Source organism: Amaranthus tricolor, chromosome 10 (assembly GCF_026212465.1).
Source record: "Amaranthus tricolor cultivar Red isolate AtriRed21 chromosome 10, ASM2621246v1, whole genome shotgun sequence".
Lineage (NCBI taxonomy): Eukaryota > Viridiplantae > Streptophyta > Magnoliopsida > Caryophyllales > Amaranthaceae > Amaranthus > Amaranthus tricolor.
The window spans coordinates 3,105,821-3,129,260 of record NC_080056.1 but is presented as its reverse complement, the minus strand read 5'-3'; the positions used below and the strand labels follow the sequence as shown (position 1 = coordinate 3,129,260).

Genomic DNA, 23,440 nt, shown 5'->3' with positions numbered 1-23,440 from the left:
AACAACCAATTATATCATCTCTTAAAATTTGCAAATTGCAATTCTATGGGAAAATCTTTCTTTAGGCTTTAGGAAGCATATATTTTCAACTTTTTTCACACATATTGCAAATTGCATTTTTATTTTTAAAAAAGAATTATGATTCTGAATTTGTAGTGCTGCAATACTTCCCATGTTGCCCATCATCAGATTCAAACAATATGCAAATTGGCTAAGAAAAGTGCAAACATACGGCCCCACTTAATTATGCCGATATAAGTGTGGGCCATATACTATAACTAACAATCTAGCTTTAATCCACATAGGCGTTATCTCTAAAGTCTAAATCAAGTTGATCCATATTTTAATTTTATAATGGCTTTGGCATATACTCCATCTCCACCATTCTTATCCTATTTTCTATCAATTCTGTCTTTGAGACTCTTTAATAATGTCATATACTTGTATAATTAGTTTATTTATTTTATTGATTTATTTAATAATTATGAATAAACGATTTAAGGTTCTAAAAGATCATGTTAAAATTATAAAAATAATTACTTTAAGATCATAAATACAAGATAATTTTGTTATTTTAATTATTTATAGAATAACTTGCGAATTAAAGCCTTAGAATTTAGTACTTTTGTGAATTACAGCTTCAATGTTTATTTTTTGCGAATTACAGCCACTAAAGTATTAAAGTTTGTAGGTTCAGGATAAAACACAGAATTCCGACCATTTTAATGGTCAAAATTTCAGGTTAAGTGGTCGAAAATCTGTGTTTTTGGTCTGAACCTGTAAATTTTAATACTTTGGTGGCTGTAATTCGTAAAAAATAAACACTAAAGTTGTAATTTGCAAAAGTAATAAATTTTAATGCGATAATTTATAAATTATTCTTATTTATGAATTATTTGTAAAATATATAACTGTGATAATTTTAAAGCACTCATTAATATCTCACTCTATATCTTATTCTCTTTTTTTTTTCTTCCTAATTAATTCCAAAAGTGACACTAATTCAAATAAGCTATTAATGTCTCATACTCGTTACCACTTTTAAGGAGAGGGCAAAGAGAAAAACGCGCACTGAAATACTACTCTGCAACTGTTGCTAAGACTGAGCACACTACATTAGAATTGTAATTACACTATAATAAAAAGAATGCGCAACATAAAAAATTAAATAAAAAAAGTAAGAAATAATCAGGGTAAAAATGAAAAAATGGACGGTAACTAAAGAAAGTCTAAACCACAAATACTACGCATTCATTTGAAATAGAAATCTTTAAAATATACTCATTCATTTTCTTTTGATATTTCATTTATTTGACACCTTATAATAAATTTTGGTTAAAATAAATCTAAAAAGATTTCAAATAAATTTAGAAGGTGAAAATTATTTACAAATATCAATGTCCTTAAAAGAGATATTTATTGTGTAAAGATCCATAAGAATTGAAAGGAAGGAGTAAATAATACTCTACTCCATAACAAATAGAGTAATTTAGTTTTCCACTATATATAAGCGTTCATATCTTATAAAAATCTAGGTCTCAACTCTCCAGTATATTTGTACACTCATTCAAACAAAAAAATCCTCAATATTTAATCCCTAATTTGTTCTAGAACTCTAAAACTCTTCTCATACAATGGTAATCTTTCAAGAATTAATCCCCGGATTACCAGATGATATCGCCCTTGAATGTCTAATTCGCATCCGAACTTCAGATTTTCTCGCTGCTACAGGTGTTTGTAGCCGTTGGCGCCGATTACTCAAGAGCAAAGAATTCTCTCTCCTCCGTAAACAAAACGGGTTGACCCGTTTATATGCTTGCTTAGTCCAGGAAAGGTCGGTGTCCGATTCCGAAACTACCGGGTCAAAACCAGTGAGTCCCTCCGATTTTGGGATTTCTGTATTTGACTCGGTGACTCGGTCCTGGGACCGAGTTGATTCAACTCCTGCGTACCCGACTCGTCTCCCATTGTTTTGTCAGGTTGCAAGTACTGAAGGGAAACTCGTTCTCATGGGTGGATGGGACCCGGAGAACTACGAACCTGTAACTGGTGTTTTTGTATATGATTTCTTAACCCGGAATTGGAAACAAGGTAAAGATATGCCTTCCAAACGGTCGTTTTTCGCGATTGCAGGATTAAATGGGAGAGTATATGTTGCCGGTGGGCATGACCCGGATAAAAATGGGCTGAACTCAGCTTGTGTGTATGATCTCTTAGAAGACGATTGGACTGAGTTGACTCCAATGAGTCAAGTCCGAGACGAATGCCAAGGCCTTATAATCGGGTCTGAATTCTGGGTTATAAGTGGATATGTAACCGAAAATCAAGGTGAGTTTGAATCGAGTGCGGAGTCATATAATAGCAACTCGGGTGAGTGGACTCGGATAGAGTACGTGTGGATGGGTGGGCAGAACCCACGATCATGTGCCGGGTCGGCTAAGAGAGGGGAGTTAATAAACTGGGCTGAGTCAAACTCGGATGTACGAATTGGGACGTGTGTAGTGGAGTTGGGTGACAGAGTTTTGGTGAGTGGCTCAGTGAGTGAAGGGGCGAGTCGAAAATTTATCATTGGTAAGAAGTTAAGAAATGGGAAGTATGGTGAGTTTGAGAAATTGGTTAATGTGGGTGATGAGTTTATGGGGCTCGTGCAATCTGGTTGTTACCTCGAAGTTTAACATGGATTTCATAAGTTTCCTATTTTTAGGTATTTTTAATTCACAAATTAATTTAACAAGCTTTTTGTGTACATACTATTCCATACTAATGTTGATCCTTTCTTTTTCGTGTTGTAAATTTGTTATTAATGTTAGTAATATATTGTGAGGAAAAATATTATTATCAGATATAAAGAGTTAATTTCTATTTGCTACTTTTATGATATCGTACAAAATTAACATTCTTATAATGAAATTATTTTTTATTAGGTTGATTTAATATACAATTAACATTTCAAAGTGATCATTAAAAATCTTCAAGTGAACATTTAAAGAAATGAGTCAATTATATGAACCTGTGGTTCGAGTCACTCATATGCAAGGCTTATTGTTTTGTTATTTACTTTAGTTTTAAATCTTGTTATACAAGAATTACTCAAAATTATGTAGCGGTCTAGATGGAGACATGAAACCAACCCAAATTCTGATAACACGAGAGAATATAAATGATAAGGAAAACAACACCAAATTAAAATTGTGATTCATGATCAATACTTCAATCCACAACAATTCTATAGCAACGAAATATGCGGAATAACGATAAAGCGAAGCTGTATCCTCTGCCACAACAAGACATTTGATCTAGATCACAAAAGAGCATTTCACATAGCATGAACAATGCATATCTAATCCCCATCAAGTTCTTGTATGTCTCTACTATATTACCTAGAGTAGTTAGAGATACTGTGGCAGTGATCAATAAGGAATTCAACTACGGTTGCTTGATCCATAAGGAGATCGGTAAGGAGATCTTGAGTAAGAACGAGACCTGTATGAGCGTTCTCTATATGACCTATCCCCAGGTGAAATTGACCTGTGTCAAAATGGTACAATACAAGTCAGCTATCAATTTGTTTGAACAAGTTGGTATTGAGCTTTATTCAAATAAACATCGTATGAAGTACAAATAACAAATGCACTTGCCTTGAATAGCGTCGCCTTGAGGAGTAATCGTCCGGACTACGTGAATAACTTCTACCATATCGTGGAGACTGAGAGTAACGAGAAGAGGATCGCCTACTATTATAAGACCGACTCCTGACAGACACATAATTGCATGAGAAATCTGAATGTACGAGTCCCTAAGCTTATCATGCAGATGAAAACTTAACCTTCATCATTATAAATGAGTATCTTAACAAAGACTCACCTTACACGATCCCTGGCCCTCATTTCTGCTGGCTTTTTCCTATTCTCCTCTGCAAATACAACAGTTAGTTCCCGCCCAAGCAAGATATAACCATCCATTTCATATTTTGCATCTGCCGCATCAACTGGATCCATAAATTGTACAAACCCAAAGCCACGAGGCTCCCTGCAAGATCAATTGTTCCAACATCACAAATGGTCCCAAGATGAGTTCATAACTTCATTCAGAAGCAGCAAGTGTATCACCGGTAGAAGAAGTCCACAAAGTTCTTTCAACAAAGTAATATAAACAGACATCATTTCGATGGCTGACCTCGTAGAAGACTACATTGTCTTCAAAAGGTAATTACTCTTCTCTTCAAATCTTCATCAACACGTAACGACACCTTGAACAAGACATAGACTACTTGATATCTTGTACAAACTCTTAATACTTGAATCTTCAATCTTTGACACTTTTCAGGAAAAAAAAAACAAAAATTCTTTATTACTTGGTCTCAATTTAGAGACATTTCTACCAAGTAGCATCCATGCGACAAGAAAAAGTAGAAAAGAACCAATGAAAAAATCATTAAAAAAGTTCCCTACCATGATTTCGAAAAAGAAACTGGCAGGAAGATCCACAATCAAAGACATAAAACACTAAAACAAGCAGCAGCGGAACAATGCAGCACAAAACTTGATCACTGTTTACCTAATCCTAGTCTGGTAAGTGAATTTTGCAGAAACTACAATACATTGTTATGACAGTATTACAGATCAATCAATCTCTATTAATCCCATTTTTATCTCGAGTAAAACTCTAGAAAAAATTCCAAAAGAAATGACAAACTAAGGATTATGTTACATCAAAATTAGAAAAACTAAAAAGTACACGGCATCATTAAAGCTCACCCAGTATAATAGTCTTTAGGCAAGTAAATGTCTTTGATTGGACCAAATCGTCCAAAAGGTCCTCGAAGATCTTCCACCCTGCAAAAGTATAGAATAAGCTTAACAAGTATAACATATACATAAGGATAAAAGCAGAAAAAACTCAACCAAAGCAAATAAGCTCCTAATTCAACATTTTCATTATTTGCATCACAAAACTCATCTCAAAAAATATTATCTAGTTCGAAGATCTCAACAACAGAAATTTTCCCATAAATAGATATGACAACTGCAACAGGCAATTGTAAAACCATTTTATTAAAACATGCTTAAAAGAAATTAGGAATGTTAAAAATTAGACAAAAAAAAAACTATTGTTATCTTCTGGAAAGTTTTCTATTTACTTGGTGATGTAAAAACTGGCTAGGTAGACATAACAGCCAAGTTGTATCTTAAGAAACCTAGAAAGAAGATTGGGAACTAATGTATGATCTCTGAAACAGAGCTATGTAATAAGAAAACAAATTAGAAGAGTTACTATCCCTCAATGCCAAGCAATTGGTCCAACAGCAAAAAGTATGCAAGAGTTATACACAAGCAAGGGACTTGCTCTTCCTCCCTAACCTTGCTACATATGTTAGGTAGTAACCATCAGATTTAATCACACAACCAAGCAGCCACATAAGCCTCAAACACTATTGCTTCAAAAGCATACATCCTATTAAGTCCAAACTAAGGCATGAGCTTTATAAGCATTCAGTTGTTCACCAAACTAACCACTGATAATACAAGACATAGCCAGATAAAGTAAACAACAAGATAAACATTGCACTTGCGTTCCTTATAATAAGTAGTTAGACAAGTAAAGTGGCTCCTTTATGAGAGAGATTCAACACAAGAAAAAAAGAGTAAAAATTCTTAAGAAATTATTAAACAACACATGAGAATGGGTATGGAAGAATACGACAACTATAATCACAGTAGATTATCAAATCATCCAGTACGAAAATCGACAAGTGATTGCAAATCAAGAGAAAAAAATTGCTCAATACATAAACAATAATACCAGTAGCCAAAAGTCAAGCAATTGGGGAGAGAGGAAGTAAGACAAAGGCAAACCTGCAATCATGTCGAAGGTTCCGCACCAATAAACTTGTAGCACCCTGAGGCTCCTTCCCACGACGATAACGACCTCTTGGAGATGGGCTTCTGTAACTTCTTCCATAACCCCTTGGTGGAGAAGGGCTGTAGCTGTAACTTCTTCCTCTCATTTCCCTGCATATAGAATAGTATCATTCAAAGCAATCATCATCAAAGCCTTCACGCAGAAAATAGAACATTCTAATTAGCGTCAAACCTTCTTGTACACACACACACACAATGGAAGGAGATTTAACTAGAACATAAAAAGGTTTACTGCCGTCAATCAGCCAGAGGTGGATGTAACGGCAGCTATGCTTAAAATTTCTACTTGGCCCCCAAGCAATTTGTTTTAATCATTTGATTTTATATTAGTTGGTCATCTCACAAAAATTGATCAAGATCCAACACTGAATTCATCAAAACAGATGAGATAGTACTGATTTTGCAAATTTATTAGGACAATTAGGTATTACATGAATATTTTCAGGCTTTCAGCAACTCCGATGTATATATATTGTAGAAACCGTTCTCTCTAGGAAGCAGATTATATGATGGAAAAGTGGACATAAATCAATTTTTATCCATAAGCTAATGCAAAAAATCAATTTTCCAGAATCTTAATCTATCTCAAGTCCTCATAAACATTAAACGCCAATATCTCTCCCCTGTATGATTTTCGCTTACCTAACCTCAACAATTTCCATCAAACCAAGCAAAGAATAACCAAAATTCAATTCAATTAAATACCAGATAATGGTTTCCTTCAAAAAAAACAGAAAGGTAATAAACAGTCATTAATTCTTTAATTATCAATTGAAGAATGTCAATAAAATAAATATTAAGATAATAATCAGATCCGTAAAAATTACAAAAATCAAACTCACCGGTTTTCAGTGTCATTCTATCATCATAAAAATCCATAATTCAACAATACAACATAAATAATCACCTCAAATCTTGACTAAAAATGCTACAAAACATACAAAAAAAGGAGAAAAGACAAGGATTCATGATTACCGTGTATCTGAAAGCAAACAAGAAGGAAATCTGCGATCGCCAATGGTGGAAATGGTTCTTCGAAAGGTGTAAAATTTAGAGAGATTTTGGTTGAAGAGAACCTTCTAGGGTAGTAATATTAATTTCACGGGGAACATAAAAGGAAAAATGGTGTTCGAGAAGGTTCTTCTTTGCAGTTGTACCCTTATTCTTCTTTCTGATTGTTTTCCACCCTTTTATTATACACAAATTACTGCATGTAACCCTGGGCCTTATCTTGTTATGATACTATATTTGGGCTTACATCTACATGTTTTTTGAAAATTTGAAAAGGATAAATCAAATTATTAAAAAAAATTATAAAATAAGATTGAAATCAACTTATTTTCAAATGTAAGTGTCTTCAGCCCTAGATTTCAGGTTTGGTGTTGTTGGCAGTTACTAATTGCGAACAGAGTCAAACTGGTCAAAAAAAGGCAAACTGGTCAAAAAAATCAACCAAACTGTTCACAGTTAGTAACTGCGAACAATTGATTTGGTCAAAAGCCAACAGCTCTGTTCGCAGTTAATAAGTGCAAACAGCTCCTTTGGCTTTTTTTTAAAAAAATCAAACCCTTTGTTCGCAGTTAATAAGTGCGAGCAGATCCATACCTCAGGTTTGGAAATTAGGGGCTTACTTTTGAAAATAAGTTGATTTCAATCTTATTCTATGCTATTTTTTTTTATAATAATTTGGCTTATCTATTTCAAATTTTCCATGTTTTTTCATGTCTTTTATTTTATGAATTCATCGAATCTTTCGTGAGACAGTCATATATGTGATCACTCACGATCTAATTTATAATTTTAAAGTTGCTGTTTTAAAGTTTAAATTGGGCATTTTAGATTTTGGAATAGTCATTTTAAGTCTTGACAAACTTTAAACCATTAGAATAAACTTTTTAAGTTTTAAAATGGATATTTTATAATTGAAGTTGGGGTTTTAAGACTTAGAATTGACATTTTAAGTGGAGGAATGAGTATTTTACGGGTTGAATTTGATAGCTAAAAAATTAAATTAAGTCTCCGGAGAAGGAAGACTGAGGCTTCGAGTAGGAATTTTAAGTGTTAGATTTGGCTTTTTAAGTCCTGAAATTGATGTTTTAAGGCTTAGATTTGAGAAGTATAATTTTTTTTAAATCGCATACGTAAGGCGGCTACATACAAGTTTTCGTTTAATTAAAGGGTTAACCTTAGGTGATTATCTATATTAAAAGTTCGATCAGCTATAGTTGGTTATGCCAAAAATTAAAAAAAATTATCACATGTTCGATGATAATTGGTTATATATTTTTTTTTAAATTAGGAGAAACAAAATAGAAAATAAAATAAATAGGAAAAATAACCAAGAATAATCCAATCTATTTATCATTTTTCCACACTAATTCCACTTATTGATTAATCATGAATAATCCTAATTTTGAGAGATATTTTTCTAAAGTAAATTGGGTGACTGGATGACTTACATAACAAGTTTTAATTATTTTTATAAAAAATAAATTAAAATAAAATGTCGAAAATATGTTAAAAAAAGTTTTAAAAAATTTATGATTTTTTAAATAAAATTTTAAATATTTTTTCTTATTTTAATCTAATTTTCAGTGTACTTTATTGGTGAATTGTCAACTATAGCACTTTATCGAATTACTCTAATGCTATGTTTGGGAACAATGATTTCATCTGAAAATTTGAAATTGGCTCAAATCTATTCAAAAATTTTCAAATTTGGATTTGAATCAAATTCCATTATTGCTTTAGAATAGTTAAAATTGAGGATTTGAAAATAACTACCCAAACTTTGTCATTCTCAACTCTTCATTTATGATTTGATAATTAAAAACATAAATTTATTGTTGGCAAATATAAGGTTGTGATTATTTCAATAAAAAATTTGTAATTAAAAGAAAAGATAAATAAAATTCTAAAAATCCTTTTCAAATTCCTTCTGTAATTGGCAAAATCCAAGTATCTTTCTCGTGAGTCATGGCTCCATTCACTCTTTCAGTAAAAAAAAGAAGAAAAAACAACAATAATTCAGTATAATTAGGAGTATGTTTATGTATGCATATGAAAGTTTGTAATTAGGAGTATGTTTCCAAATAACTTTTTAAATCTTTCTTTTCTCTTGCTTTTTGATTGGATTCATAGAAAAGCAGGAGAGAATATACAAAAATGGAGGTGATGCTGGCATGGCAAGTTGCGACTTTGAGTGGAATTGTAGCATGAATTTTTATGGCTTCAATTTTGAATTTTACCCAAATGATTAGATCTTCAATACAACCATGGGTTAACCACCATGATCGAATTGGCACACCCTTCATTCTTCAGATCCAGGTTACTGATTAATTTTTTAAATCTTGAATGGTTTTTATGAGTGGGTATTGATTTTATTGTTTGTATTTTTCAGAAATTACAGCACAAAATTTTGGATGTTCTATTTTATGGGTTATCATTTGTTGTTTCTGTGCCATTCTACACTGGTTTCCTTCCTCTCCTTTTCTGGGTACTTCCTGAAACTTTCAAGAAATTCAGAATTTAATTTTTAGAGTCTCCAGTTGTGAGTATGTTCAAGCAAGGGATTATAGGTCTTAATTTGATTAAAATTTTTGTAATATTGAATTCTAACATATAACATGGAGAATAGTAGTCGAGTTGGCTCGATCACATGGGCTAGTTATACTAGTATGTTGGCAGGGGCAGAGTAAAAGTTAGATAAATTCTTTGAAGGCCTAGTGCAATTATATTTTTTAACAACTTTGTATTTTAAACGCATAACATAATTTAATATTGAGACCCCGAAATCGGGGCCTTGTGCAGTCGGATATGTTAAACATACTCAGAACGTCGTTTGTAATTTGGATTCTTCTCTATGTTCAAATTTGGGTTATGACATGATTTGATGATGGCTTATGCTGTTTGTCATTAGTTTACCACAACCCACTATTTTATCCGAGCATGTTAAATTAGGCTTGACTTATTGTGAATGTCAGCATATTATCGGGAAAATACGAGGTCTACAAACTTAATAAGCCTTGTATATATATCATCCAAAAACCATACAACAATGGGAAGAAGGGCTCAAAAAATTTATATAGTGTGCACACCATTTCCAGTTTATACATATGGGATAAACCATCCCAACAGAGCATGGGATCGACAATAAATGTAATAGCACTCACAAGTAGAGTTGGGATCCATTTTGGCATTGTTGTAGTTGTAACTTGTAAGTATTTTGACATGGGTTTTTGTTTTGGATGGAAATGTAATAGGGTGGGCATGGAAAGTTAACAAGGCAAATGACATTATTAATAAGCCTTCTGAGATTACATTGGGAATTATGTTAAGGTAAAAACTTCTGTTTAAGCATAAAATGTGTTAGAATTAAAGTGTAATATTGGGTTTTGATGAAAATTTGGTTGAATAGGATGTGATTTCTGCTCCCAAGGCCTAGTTGCCCACCTGTAAGGAGATTGACAGCTACCAAAAATGAGGAAGAAAATGCTCAGGAGTATGGGTTGCCTTCATCTCATACCCTCAACACAGTTTGCTTATCTGGGTAATTACCTTTCTTAGTAGTCAAAATCAAGTGATTGTTGCTTAATACTTGAGAAAGTGCTTATAGTATATGCAACTATGTTACTCAAACTCTTTATTTTGCTTTACGTACTCATGTCCGATCCTTGATGCTCGTACATTGGGATGGCACTTTGGTACTTCATTTTAGGCTTAAAGTTGAATATTTAGACGTATCTGACACTTGGACACGTACCAGTATCCAACATCAGGACCCGAATCCAAGTAACATAGATATGCAATGTAGTTCTTCGACATGGGCTTCAAGCGAAAGCTTGCCGATGCACACTAGTGCAATGTAGTCGCTAATGAAAATTTATCACTTTGGACTGTGAAGAAGGCACTTCAATGCTGTATTGTGACCTTCAATTGTGAAATGTGTACTTTGTAACTCGAGAGCCTTTTAGCTACCATTAGAGCAAAGAATTACATAACGATGTTGAGGTTTTGATTGATAAGAACTTATTGTATAAGGAAAGTTAAAGAATAATTTGCGAATTACAACTTTAAAGTTTAGTATTTTTGTGAATTACAGTGTCAATGTTTATTTTTTTCCGAATTAAAGTCTCAATGTTTATTTTTTTCCGAATTACGGCCACTAAAGTATCAAAGTTTACAGATTTAACCCAAAAATACAGAAGTACGACCACTTAACCTAAAATTCCGATCATCAAAATTGTCGAACTTCTACGCTTTGGCTTGAACCTGTAAATTTTGATACTTTAGTGGCTGTAATTCACAAAAGTGAGCATTGAGTCTGTAATTCGCAAAAGTGCTAATTATTTATATGTTTGTGGCTGTATAAGTTGAACAATTGTTTTCACTTTTCTCTTGAAATATACAGATTTTTCTTATATTATTTACAATCATATAACTCAAGTGATGGCCCTATTGGATACGTTGTCATTGGAATGTCTTGAGATGAACTCGGGAGAAATTTAATTGTAGTTTTTCTGGCCTTACATCTTGAAGCTAATATCGACTTTTCTTTATAGGATGAATTTACTTTGGTTTGCATAGCTTGATTGATATTATCGGAGGGCTTGTCGTAGGATCGGCTATCCTTGCTTTTTGGCTCAATGTCCATGAATCTATCGACACTTTCATTACCGATGGGAAGAATGGTAATCATGCTCCCTTATGATTTTCAAAGCTTGCCGTTTTTGGTGTGCAACAAGATGAATGTAATGTAATTAGTCCTTGTACAATGCATTCGGATTCAATTATATACAAGATTAGAGGTGTTCAACGGGTTCGGTCGAGGCGGGTCATATCATATTAAACGGGTTGGGGGAGGTCAAGGTCCGTCTAAATCCGACCCACTTGGACCCGTTTTTTAAAAGTTTATAAAATAGGTTTTTTTATTCTACTTTATGGTCCGTTGGGTCGACCCACCTGTATATATAATAATATCATATAATAATATAAAAAAAGTGGTTTTTTTGCAACCAATTCTGATAATTATCCACGACCCTACCCTATACAACAAGATCTGTTAATGACCCGACTCGTTATTGACTCGACCTGCTAATGACCCGTTAAAATGTGATCCGACCCTTGACCCGTTGGGTCCAACCACCCCATTGAACACCTATATACAAGATGAATGTCTTAGGAGTAGAGAAAACTTCGATTTTACCTACTCGTAACCACCCTACTTCAAATCATATCTGCATAGCTTCTAACTAGTAAAAATTGTTATATTACAATTACAACGTTTTGGGCTGCGCTTAGCTTCATATTGTTTTTCGCTTATCCCACACCCGAGTTTCCAACGCCAAGCTTTGAAGTCCATACAGCCTTTAATGGTGTCGCCTTTGGAATCGTAAGTATTTTCTTTCTTTTACCCTTATTTTAGTTGCTAATCTATTTAATTCTATCTTCTGTTAATGATCGCTTACTCCCAACCCAATTCTGTAAAGCACTCCCTTTAACTCTCGGATTGTAACAAATTCAAAGGGGACAAAGAGAGTATCTCTTTACTTCCACTAATAATAACCGAGTAGTAGACTGTTTTATGCCTTGTAAATACTAAATTCCAAGAGGATATATGAGAAGAAACAAGTGTTCAATTCCTTTTCTAGGGGAGAATCTAGGCCTGGGTCATGGCCGGTCATTTGTGTAACATATAACACATACCAATTCAATAATAGGGATTTTTTTTTACGCAAATGACCCTGTTAAATAATTGACATGTAAAAATGAATGTTGGGTCCATTATATAATAGTATCCTAGATTTGCTCTTGATTGCTTCTATAATTTAATGGTTATACATAGGGGTGCAAAGAGTTCGATCTGGTTTGGTTTGATACAAATTCAGACCAGATTAGGAATTCCAATCTGGAAGATTTTCAGATTAAACCAATTATAACATCAGATCTGACCGAACTGTTCTACAACGGTCTGATTCGGTCTGGTCTACAGTTTTTTTTAAGCCAAGTTTTACTTAGATAATGTATTCATCTATAACTTATACACATCTTTTCACATACTTTATCATACACCTTTCATGATGACATGAATTGTGTTGTTTAGGTTACTGGGGTTCAACAGACATATAATCAGTTTCACCACGAAAACGTGCCACGCTTCTTCAACACAGAACTAACTGTGCCCGCATTCATTGCGAGGGCCCTGGTCGGCATTCCCACCATCCTACTCGTGAAATACTGCAGCAAGGCCTTGGCCAAGTGGACTTTGCCGGTGGCTTTGAACACGATAGGTGTTCCTATACGATCCACTACTTACCTTCCCGCTCTAAATTGTTTGCGGAGTGGTAAAAGGTCGGATAAAATGAAGCAACAATCCGGTCATCTTCTGAGAATATTATTCCTTTCTCGTGAGGATTCTTTCGATATCGACTTGGGTATCAGATTTATACAATATGCTGGTCTTGCATGGGCTGTGGTTGATCTCGTTCCATCATTATTTTCACATCTTAATTTGTGATGATTAGTAAAAATTTTGAAATTTTTGTATAGAATATGAATATCCATGTAAACCTTTTTCATCATCATCCTACCCACTGTATCCCACTCATAGTAGAACTGTAGACAGGGTCTGGAGAGGAAAGGACGGCGACAACTCGTACCCATAAAGGAGAGTGCGGCCAAAGGAGTCTCTCGGCTCAAAAAAGATAGGAGAGGTAGCTGCACGAGAAAGATAAAATAAATGCATATAGGTAAAATAAATAAGTAGAACCAACTACAAGATAAAAAGAGAACAAAACTAATAATAAAAGAAACGAGAGAAGCAAAGATGACAAGAACGCCAAAAGGTAATCTAAGTGGACAATCAGTAGTCTAAAATATGGATATGACACCTCCAACTACCCTTCTAGTTAGGCCCTTAGAGAGGTTTAACTCATGTAAGCAACTTTTATTTGTTCATCCCAAGTTCTCCTGGGTCTTTCTCGATCCCTTTTACCCTCTACTATAATGCTTTCTACCCTCTTCACAGGGGTTGCGAAAGTCTTTCTCTGCACATGTCCAAACCACTTCAATCTGTTTTCGCGTATTTTTCCAGAAATAGGGGCTACCCCTGGTTTGTCCCTAAACTCTTGGTTTTTAATACGATCCATCAATGTGTGCCCATACATTCACTTCAGCATACGTATTTCTGTAACTTCCATCTGATGTTCAAAAATCTTCTTTACAGGCCAACATTCGCTCCCATATAGTAGGGTAGGTCTGATTGCCGCCCGATAAAATTAGTATATGAATTAAAATTATTTATTTTCTCTACATGTCCTTTCCTTGGCATAGACATTGTTTGGTAAATGATTTTTTTGATTATTTTTTACAAATGTTAATCTGTCAAAAAGTCAAAGAATTCATTTGACAAATGTTTTTTAAGCCGAATAAACAAAGTTGTTTTTGGGCAATTTTTTCTGTTGACTTGTAGCATATGGTTGGTACCTTAAACCGTTAGAATTCATGACTTTCCTTCTATAGACATTGCTTTAAAACTCGTAGATTGGAATTATTTCTCAAACTTACCGAGCAACAATGGACTTTGTTTTGGAACTTCTTTGATAGTTGGTTTGTAACGTGCTGTTTTTCACACCAAATCGAACCATCAACATCATATGAATTGACCCACATTGAACCAATTTGTTAAACCAACTTATAAATTGTTACACATTAACTATCATTTAGCTATTGATTAATTATTTTAAAAAAAACATTAATTGTAAACTTATTAAACTACTATATATATATATATATATATATATATAGAAGTTCAAGTGAAAATCATCCTTATATGAGAAACGTAAGAACTATAAAAAGGTGTTACTTTTTTCAGAAAAACGTGTTACTTTGGATTTGTATTTTTTTCTGACAGTTACTGTTTTTTGGTAAAAAGTACCAGATTTTTTTAAAAACAAAAGTAACACAGTTTTTATGCAAAAGTAGCACGTTTTCTGTAAAAAGGTAACACATTTTTTGGTTCTCACGGTTCGCATAGAACCGTGGTTTGCACCTGAACGCGAATATATATATATATATATATATATATATATATATATATATATATATATATATATATATATATATATATATATATATATATTAATGTTGAATCAAACTATGTTTAACTATTTCTTCCTTAAAATTTTAAAATAATTTTAAAATCAAAAAAAGTTTAATTATCAGTTTCAAGCCAGTTCACAAATCATTTCATTAATTGAAATCATACCGATCAAAATCAAATTATGTTTTACATACTTTTAGCTGAAACAGGATCCAACTTAACTCAACTCAACATTATCAACTATAAACTATTATTTTCGTTTCAAGTTCGATTGATCAACGCGATCTTTAAGCCACTACCATTGGGTCATGATCAATCCAATCATTGATAATATTTTCAAAAATGTAGTTATCAGTGTTCTATAAGCGGGATATATCAAAGTATGTCAATTAGAAGTGTTTTAACGAGGCGGGTCGACCCAATGAGTCAAAGGTTGGGTCACATTTTAACGGATTATTAGCGGATTGGGTCAAAAACGAGTCAGACCATTAACGAGCGAATCGGGCCTGGTCGGAATAATTATAGGAAACGATTGTGAAATTTTTTTACCACTTTTTTATATTTATATTTTTATATGATATTATTATATATTTAGATGGGTCGACCCAACCCGTTTAAACTTAACTTGACCTGCTCTGATTCGCCCTATTTAATTTTGACTAGACCTGCTCCGATCCGACCCGTTAAACACCTCTAACGTGGATACGATGATATGGCTATGGTGAGGTGAGGGTCGGAGGGAGGGGAAATCGAATAAGTCTGCCGTTCACCATATAATTAGAACTACTCATATCTTCTCCTCTTTTTTGGTTTTCCATCCTTTAGACAGATTCATTCAAGAGAGAGAAATCACTTACCAACTCAACATTAGATCTATCTATTATCTTCGTCTTCCAGATATTTTCGCCCTTTTCTTTTGTCTCTTTTTATTTTTCCCTTAGCTAAAATTAGGGTTTTCCCGTTTTTACCTGTTTTTCTCTTACCGCAACCTCAATTTTCAGGTTTTTATCTTCTTCTCCTTCTATTCTCTCTATCTTTTTGATATTTTCCTCCGTAATCACTGCATTATTTTCCATTTTAGCTGCATTTTATCAGACTTCTTTCATTTTATGTTTTCTGTTGTTTTTTTGATGAGATTCTACTGCATGTGTGCTTTTGTTTATTGCAATTGATGTTTTTGTTGCTGGTTTAGGGTTTTGTGAAATTTGATTTTTTTTTGTTTTTTTGTTTTTAGCGTTGTTTTAATAAAGTATTAAGTATTAGGGTTTCTGATCGGTGTTTTCTATAGCCGCAATTATGTTATAATTTTTTCTGTGATTTTTTTTGATAGGATTAGTTTTGAATTAGCGTTTGTTGAACGAGATTCCGAATTATGAGGACTTCATGGGCGGATTCTGTGGCAGCTGAGAATGAGAATGGGGCTAGCAGTACTGCTAGACCAAGCAAACCTACCTATGTGCCGCCACATCTTCGTAACCGGCCACCGTCTTCTGATTCTTCATCAGGACCTCCACAGGCTGCACCTCCACAAGCTAATGATAGGCCTGTGTATGCTGGTCCACCTGGTGGCTCTCGTTGGGGTGGTGGTGGTTCGAGACCTGATTTTGGTCGTGGAGGTGGAGGTGGAGGTGGTTATGGTGGGGGTCGCGGGGGTGGACCTGGGTGGAATAACAGAGGTGGAGGGTGGGATCGTGGCAGGGGTAGGGAAGTTAATCCATTTGGAAATGATGAGGAGGATCAAGGTGAACAGGCGTTCGAGCAGCAGAATACGGGCATTAACTTTGATGCTTATGAGGATATCCCTGTGGAGACTAGTGGGGATAATGTGCCTCCTCCTGTAAATACATTTGCAGAAATTGACCTTGGAAGGGAGGTTAATGCTAATATTAGAAGATGCAAATATGTGAAACCTACACCTGTTCAGCGTCATGCTATCCCAATTTCCCTTGCAGGACGAGATTTGATGGCTTGTGCACAGACTGGTTCTGGAAAAACTGCAGCTTTCTGTTTCCCTATTATTAGTGGTATAATGAAGAGTCAACAGGCTCAGAGACCTCGTGGGTATCGAACTGTTTATCCACTTGCCCTTATCTTGTCTCCTACTAGGGAGTTATCAATGCAGGTGAGGTTTTGGTGGATGATCTTATTTTGAACGCCTGAAGATATTTTTATTTAAGGTGCTGATTGCTACTGTACTTTATTTAAATGCCTTAGTGATGTGATATAATAATTCGCTGTCGTGACCTAGATTAATGAGGAAGCAAAGAAGTTTGCCTACCAAACTGGTGTCAGAGTGGTGGTTGCTTATGGAGGAGCTCCAATCAGCCAACAGGTTATTATTTTCTATTTATACTAATTTTGTTGTATTTCGTTCTGCCCAGTGATCCCTATGTTCATGGCATCTTCCTGAAGTTCTGTTATCAACATTTGTGTTTTTAAAACTTTTTGAGTTGCTGAACGCACTGTGATTTACCCTGTTATTTATAGGTTACGTTGTTTTGAATAGTGTTCTGATGCCTTTGTATATATTGCATGTACTAAAAATTAGTATAGGTAGGGTTAGCTCGCCATCTAATGTACCGAGAAATATTTCCTATTTAACAATATTTCCTTTTTTACCTATAAATTTGGGTGGGAAGAGGCGGAGCTTTAATCGCTATGCTCATCTTTTGCTTAATCATCCGATTTTCAGGTGAGAACAGTGGGTCTTTAGGTCTATTGTTAATTTCATGTTATGTGTAAAAATTGTTCACGGAAATTTTCTTAGCAATTGGGTTTTCTGTGTGGTCATCTTATACTGAATTATTTTTGGTCTCACACATTGTTAGAATGGGAGGATTTAGAGGAAAGAAAGAATATAAGAGAGTGCATTTCCCCTTATTTGAATAAATGATCATTGAGGTGATGGAAACGGGAAGAAAAATTTCCCCCCTTGAAGAAACCAATCTCTCCAAACTTCAATTGATTTGATTAGGAATTGATTTCTGCTTTTCCCCCTCCTCCCTCGTTCCTTTTTATTTTACTATCTAAACAATGTGCTAATCCTTTATAAGTTCTCATGTGTTTTGTTGGTGACTTAGACTCGTGACAAGATGTGCTCTTGTTTGGGTAAAATTCAATCAGCTCTTTCTTGATGCTGTTATTTAGTTTCTCAAATTTTAGTTCGTGCCTATCTTGCTTCAGTATAGGTGTGTGACTAATGAGAGGTTTTAGATTTATACAATTTGATCCAAATCCACCGTGTATATAGCAAGTTCAGGTCCAATATTTCAGCCCATTTAAATAAGCGGGTTGGTTTGTTTGGGTTGGACATTTGAACCTGTCATTGATGTCCTGTTTATTTATATGGGGTGCTGTAGTGTGAAGTTTTTTTGTCTCTTTATATTTGAAACTTGTTTTGTGGTGACTATTGACTGATTTTGATACATTGTGGAGTTGAGTTTTGCTCCTGTGTTGATTTGTTCTCTGAATTTTAACATGGATCCGTATTGAAATACATAAGTGATAAAATGATCAGGGTCAATCCAAATTTGACAGTTAATAAATTGGTTGAGTTGTGTTATAGGATCTTGACCCTTTTAGTATAATGTTTTTGTTTATGGTTAAGGGTAGTCGGTCCAAACTTGACCCTTAGTAAATTGGTTGAGTTGGGTTATAGGATCTTGACCCTCTTAGTTAAATGGTTTGGTTTATGGTTAGGGGGAGTCACTAAGTCGACCTATGACCCCGAGTCCACTCAAGTTATTTCTACCTCTAGGTCTGGTCATGCTAAATACGGCTTATGGGCTTTGATATTTTTACGGAATCATATTGTAAATTGTTGTTTTTGTACTTTACAATGATAAACTTATTTGTAGTTCATGTGGTGGTATGTCATTTTTGTCCCATGCCTTGGATGTTGTGCACTGGTTTAGGTGTTGTGCTATTGAAAGGTTACAAGTTTGCGTACTGGAAGCAGCCTTTTGAAAAGCAGCAATGCAGTGTAAGGTTTGCCTTCATTACACCTTCATAGGACCATTCCTCGGACCCTCGCTCTGCGGGAATTGGGCTGCCCTTCTTTTACTATAGTTACTCAGTGAGTAGCAACCATTGTAAATAGATATACTGAATTATTGAGATTTCCCATACAACCAAATTATCCTTCACAACCAAAATGATTATGAGTTGACTGCATGCATTCTTGTATATAGCATGAAACATTCTATGTTAGAAAATTTCAGTTAAGCTTTAAGTCTGCAATCTGCTGCCTGATGACTCCCCTGAAGATGGGAAAGTTAATGTTGTGTGGTAGAACAACGAAAGAGATAAGCTGATGCAGTAGATGCTAGCATGATATTACGCTGACTGTACATGTGTATCCTTTTTAAGAAAATCAATAGCAATCATAAGAATTTGAATTTTCAATCAATGCCACAATCGTTGCTCTGTGTTCTTGAGTGCTGAACTTTGCTGTCTTGCTTGTTCAGTCATTTATGTGATTTGATTTTGTACAAAATGCTTTTGCACTTATCTGACTAAGAATCCCTGTTTCTTACATTTTTGTTTCGTTTTACAGTTGCGCGAACTTGAAAGAGGAGTTGATATTCTTGTTGCAACCCCTGGAAGATTGGTTGATTTACTTGAAAGGGCTAGAGTATCACTCCAAGCGATTCAATATTTGGCACTTGATGAGGCAGATAGAATGCTGGATATGGGTTTTGAACCTCAAATTAGAAAGATAGTTGAACAAACTGACATGCCACATCGAGGTGTCAGACAGACAATGCTGTTCAGTGCAACCTTCCCCAAAGAGATACAGGTTAAGTCCTCAGTTTCCACTGCTGAAATCCCACCTCCTGGCACTTCCAAATAAGAAAGAGAAAAAGTTTAATTTGTATTTCCTCAGTCCTCTTTGTTTTCCTCATTTCTTAGTTTTTTGGGTTCAATTTTTGGGTCGGGAAAACAAAGGGGGATGACAGGAATGCTGTTGATTGAGTAACCAAGAACCTCTTATCATTTTATATGATGATTACAATTTAGGTCATTGCATGCCTTCTAAAGTATTTGATGGACCTTGGCTAAGGCCGAGCGTTTTTCATAATATTTTAAGAGTCCGGGTGATTTGCCTTGACTCATCAGCTTAATGTAGTTACTTTTCTGGTCGATTCTTTCATGAAGGGAGGGATTGGTAAAAGTTTTCTTTGCCACATGTGTTAGTGCCAAAAGATGAATTGGTATCTTGTCAATGATGATTTATGGCCTCTCTCTTTTCTTCCAGATCGGATCTAATTTAAAAAAATGATAAGTCTTTCAGATCAGCATTTTATCTGTTTCATTTCGGCCGCTGATATGGTTTGCTTACTTATACATGTCTTAATATTTGTACTATATTTTCTTGAACATACAGAGGCTTGCATCAGATTTTCTATCAAATTACATTTTTCTGGCTGTTGGAAGGGTGGGCTCAAGCACTGATTTGATTGTTCAGAGGGTTGAGTTTGTGCATGAGTCTGATAAGAGAAGTCATTTGATGGACCTACTTCATGCACAAAGAGCTAATGGAGTACAAGGAAAGGTAGTTTTATGGATATAAAGTATCGCCATGTTTATATAGCTTGCCATCTCATTCAATGACAGTGATGACTACACTTGTATTCACATTTACTCTTAAGCTTTTCGTTGCTTTTAAATTGTAATATTGATTCCTGTTGTTACTGCAGCAAGCACTAACACTTGTTTTTGTGGAGACCAAGAAAGGGGCTGATGCATTGGAGCACTGGTTGAGTATTAATGGGTTTCCTGCGACTAGCATTCATGGTGATCGTTCTCAGCAAGTGAGTATGTTCATTATTTGACGAGCATTTTATTGATTGTTGGGTGTTTGTTCTTTTAAGCTTTTTGTTGTGCAGCACTGTGTAGAACTTCCAAATTTCCCATAAGTGCACCACTTGTTGGAGTCTTTGAAGTTCTATTTCTATATAGGAACCATTCTTTGTCACCTTGTAGTTCGGCCTTATCAGCTGAGTTCTTTTGCACGATACCAGACCATCTAATAGATTCTTTGGCCAAGTTGGGGTTGGCTGTGCAATATGGGTGTTTTTGTTTGGACTTCTTAGGTTATCTACCTCTATCCTTGCCGTAGTATAACTAAGATATCTCGAAAAAGTTTTGTTTAAAACATGGTAAATTACGAGGGTCAAAGAGCAGATAAATTATGCATGTTGATTCTTATTAGCTTGGTAAGGAGGACCATTATGAGTTCCTTTGTCTACTTTCAAGTTCCAACATGTGGTTTGCTAGTTTTGTGCCTTTTTTTTTTTTTTTGTGCTGGGTTTTTGGTAAAGAAACTTGAAACAGAAATGTGTGAAATAAATTTATTTGTGAAATTATTAAAGTTGTGGACTCTTGTTCTATCCACCGTAATTTCATTGTTTAGCATTAGTCTGAAGAAAGGAAGCCCGGGTCTATGTTACTTGGGGTATTTGTCCAATTGCTGGACTTGGTTATTTTGTGGAAGATTCTATGTCTTGCAGTACAGTTTCTGTGGTGTTTTTTTAGGCGGTGTGGTTGATTTTCTTCTGATTTTTTTATTAAGTAGTCTAAAAGAGAATTGTTTCTGCAGGAAAATTTCCAAAGCTTTTATTTATTATCTTCCCTTAAAAAGATTTTTGGCTGGTACAAAAATAAAAAAGGGGGAAGTTAGCTATGTATGCGTAACTGCAAATATGTTTGTCAGACAATGCTCCTCACTTAACATTGTAATGATTGTAAGGACTGGTATAAACAAGATTGCTTTTCATTTTTTTTCACTGGTGGCAATGTTCTGTTTGATATATGAAAGCAAACCATGTCAAATTTGTCGAGAAAAGAGATTTGGTCACCATTTGATACTATTATATTGCCTTGCTGCCAAATACTATATTTATGATATTTATTGAGTAGCTTTAAAATTTGAAGGTTGTAATTGATGTTGGTGTTGCATAGATTTTGTGCTAACAAAGAGTTGACTCGTCTCTTCAGGAAAGAGAGCTTGCACTGAGATCATTCAAAAGCGGAAATACTCCTATTCTGGTTGCAACTGATGTGGCAGCTCGAGGTCTGGATATTCCTCATGTCGCGCATGTGATCAATTTTGATCTTCCAAATGACATCGATGACTATGTCCATCGGATCGGACGTACAGGACGCGCTGGGAAGACCGGCTTAGCCACCGCCTTTTTCAATGAAAATAACCAGTCACTAGCTAGACCACTTTCTGAGCTTATGCAAGAAGCAAACCAGGAAGTACCTGATTGGCTTGTTCGGTATGCGTCACGTGCATCTTATGGTGGAGGCAGAAACAGGCGAACCGGGGGTGGCCGCTTTGGGGCTCGTGACTTCAGAAGGGATGGCTTCAACAGAAGCGGTGGAGGCGGAGGCGGAGGCGCTGATTACTACAGCGGGAACAACAGTGGTGGGGGATACTATGGAAGTGGAGGTGGAGGTGGTTATAATCCAGGTGCGTCTAGTGCTTGGGATTAGCGTCTATCTCTAGCCGTATCAGTGTTACCATGCTATCACCTCCTGGTATATACGCAATGATTTTGTTGGTAAATTGTTCTTGTGTTCGCCCAAAGTGCTGAGAATTCTTGAATTTCATAGGCTTGGGGCGTCAAATGCAAAGTGGGTTGTTGAACCTGCCCCCCACCGATATTTTAGTCCGTGTCAGAGTTAGATGTGTGATATTCATTAGGGATTGTTATACACTAACAGCTTAGGCTTTTGCTGGTTCATACCATGAAGCTTATTAGGGGTTTTTCCTTCCATTTCTTGTAATGTCTTGCAGGGGCTGTCTGCTAGGGTTGGGTTTGGGTATATTGGGAGGTGAATATATGAGGAATAGTACTGCACTACTTTTTTGCCTTTCTCGATTGGGTTACTATTTGCTTCAGCTTCGTGACCGCTTTTCTTCGTAGTTTCAATATTCGGAAAATAATTGATACACTACTGTATAAATTCTCTAGGTAGGAATAAATTTTGACCTTTTTCTGCATAAATGGATTTGGAGAGGTGAATCTGTGACCACTCCCCATGAACACTCATCCGTGATGGGATTATTGGCCGTGAATTAGTTTGATGATATCCCGATTTTGAATTAGTAAATGTTTCTAATTAATTTTGTTAGTCGGTAATCGGTATGTTTTAGGATTTGGAACCGAGACTTTGGCATTGTTGTGGTATGATTTTAGGGCTTGGGCATAGAAAAGCAGTGTATTTTGTGTAGTGAATTTTGCATGCTCACTTTTAAACTTGTAACTAGTATGTCTCATAGGCATATCTTGTGCTTGTAGAAGTATGATTTAGTTTAGTGATGTAAGCATGCAACTAGAGATTGCATCGGCTTTTGGCTTATGTTTGTTGGACGCTTAAACTACTTCTTTTAGCCCATTATTAATGACAT

At 35.1% G+C, this 23,440-nt stretch overlaps 3 protein-coding genes and 1 pseudogene across 3 annotated transcripts; 3 read left to right on the top strand and 1 right to left on the bottom strand.

Annotated features, from left to right (window-relative positions):
• The first annotated feature begins 1,634 nt into the window (after positions 1-1,634).
• Positions 1,635-2,675, top strand: LOC130824740 (F-box/kelch-repeat protein At2g44130-like). The gene has a single exon (XM_057689759.1). The coding sequence runs from the start codon at positions 1,635-1,637 to the stop codon at positions 2,673-2,675; it is 1,041 nt and encodes a 346-aa protein (XP_057545742.1).
• A 486-nt stretch (positions 2,676-3,161) lies between these two features.
• On the bottom strand, positions 3,162-7,075 carry LOC130825106 (serine/arginine-rich SC35-like splicing factor SCL30A). The gene is made up of 6 exons (XM_057690148.1): positions 6,897-7,075; positions 5,856-6,011; positions 4,758-4,835; positions 3,865-4,029; positions 3,639-3,752; positions 3,162-3,528 (listed from the first exon to the last, which is right to left on the bottom strand). Exons 2-6 carry the CDS (start codon positions 6,005-6,007, stop codon positions 3,423-3,425), a joined length of 615 nt encoding a protein of 204 aa, XP_057546131.1. The 5' UTR covers positions 6,008-6,011; positions 6,897-7,075; the 3' UTR covers positions 3,162-3,422.
• A 1,774-nt stretch (positions 7,076-8,849) lies between these two features.
• LOC130825105 (lipid phosphate phosphatase delta-like) lies at positions 8,850-14,668 on the top strand (annotated as a pseudogene).
• Positions 14,669-15,778: 1,110 nt separating this feature from the next.
• Positions 15,779-22,902, top strand: LOC130825104 (DEAD-box ATP-dependent RNA helicase 37-like). Its single transcript, XM_057690147.1, has 7 exons — positions 15,779-16,022; positions 16,352-17,143; positions 17,270-17,353; positions 19,577-19,819; positions 20,408-20,575; positions 20,721-20,834; positions 22,021-22,902. The coding sequence occupies exons 2-7, from the start codon at positions 16,394-16,396 to the stop codon at positions 22,519-22,521; spliced, it is 1,860 nt and encodes a 619-aa protein (XP_057546130.1). The 5' UTR covers positions 15,779-16,022; positions 16,352-16,393; the 3' UTR covers positions 22,522-22,902.
• The last annotated feature ends 538 nt before the right edge of the window (positions 22,903-23,440 follow it).

Coding starts and splice junctions, on each gene's coding strand:
- LOC130824740 (XM_057689759.1), top strand. CDS start 1,635: ATGGTAATCTTTCAAGAATTAATCCCCGGATTACCAGATGATATCGCC.
- LOC130825106 (XM_057690148.1), bottom strand. CDS start 6,007: ATGAGAGGAAGAAGTTACAGCTACAGCCCTTCTCCACCAAGGGGTTAT. Junction 4,836..5,855: donor AACCTTCGACATGATTGCAG/GTTTGCCTTTGT, acceptor ATACTTTTGCAG/GGTGGAAGATCTTCGAGGAC. Junction 4,030..4,757: donor CCTAAAGACTATTATACTGG/GTGAGCTTTAAT, acceptor TTGATCTTGCAG/GGAGCCTCGTGGCTTTGGGT.
- LOC130825104 (XM_057690147.1), top strand. CDS start 16,394: ATGAGGACTTCATGGGCGGATTCTGTGGCAGCTGAGAATGAGAATGGG. Junction 20,576..20,720: donor CTAATGGAGTACAAGGAAAG/GTAGTTTTATGG, acceptor TTGTTACTGCAG/CAAGCACTAACACTTGTTTT. Junction 20,835..22,020: donor ATGGTGATCGTTCTCAGCAA/GTGAGTATGTTC, acceptor TCGTCTCTTCAG/GAAAGAGAGCTTGCACTGAG.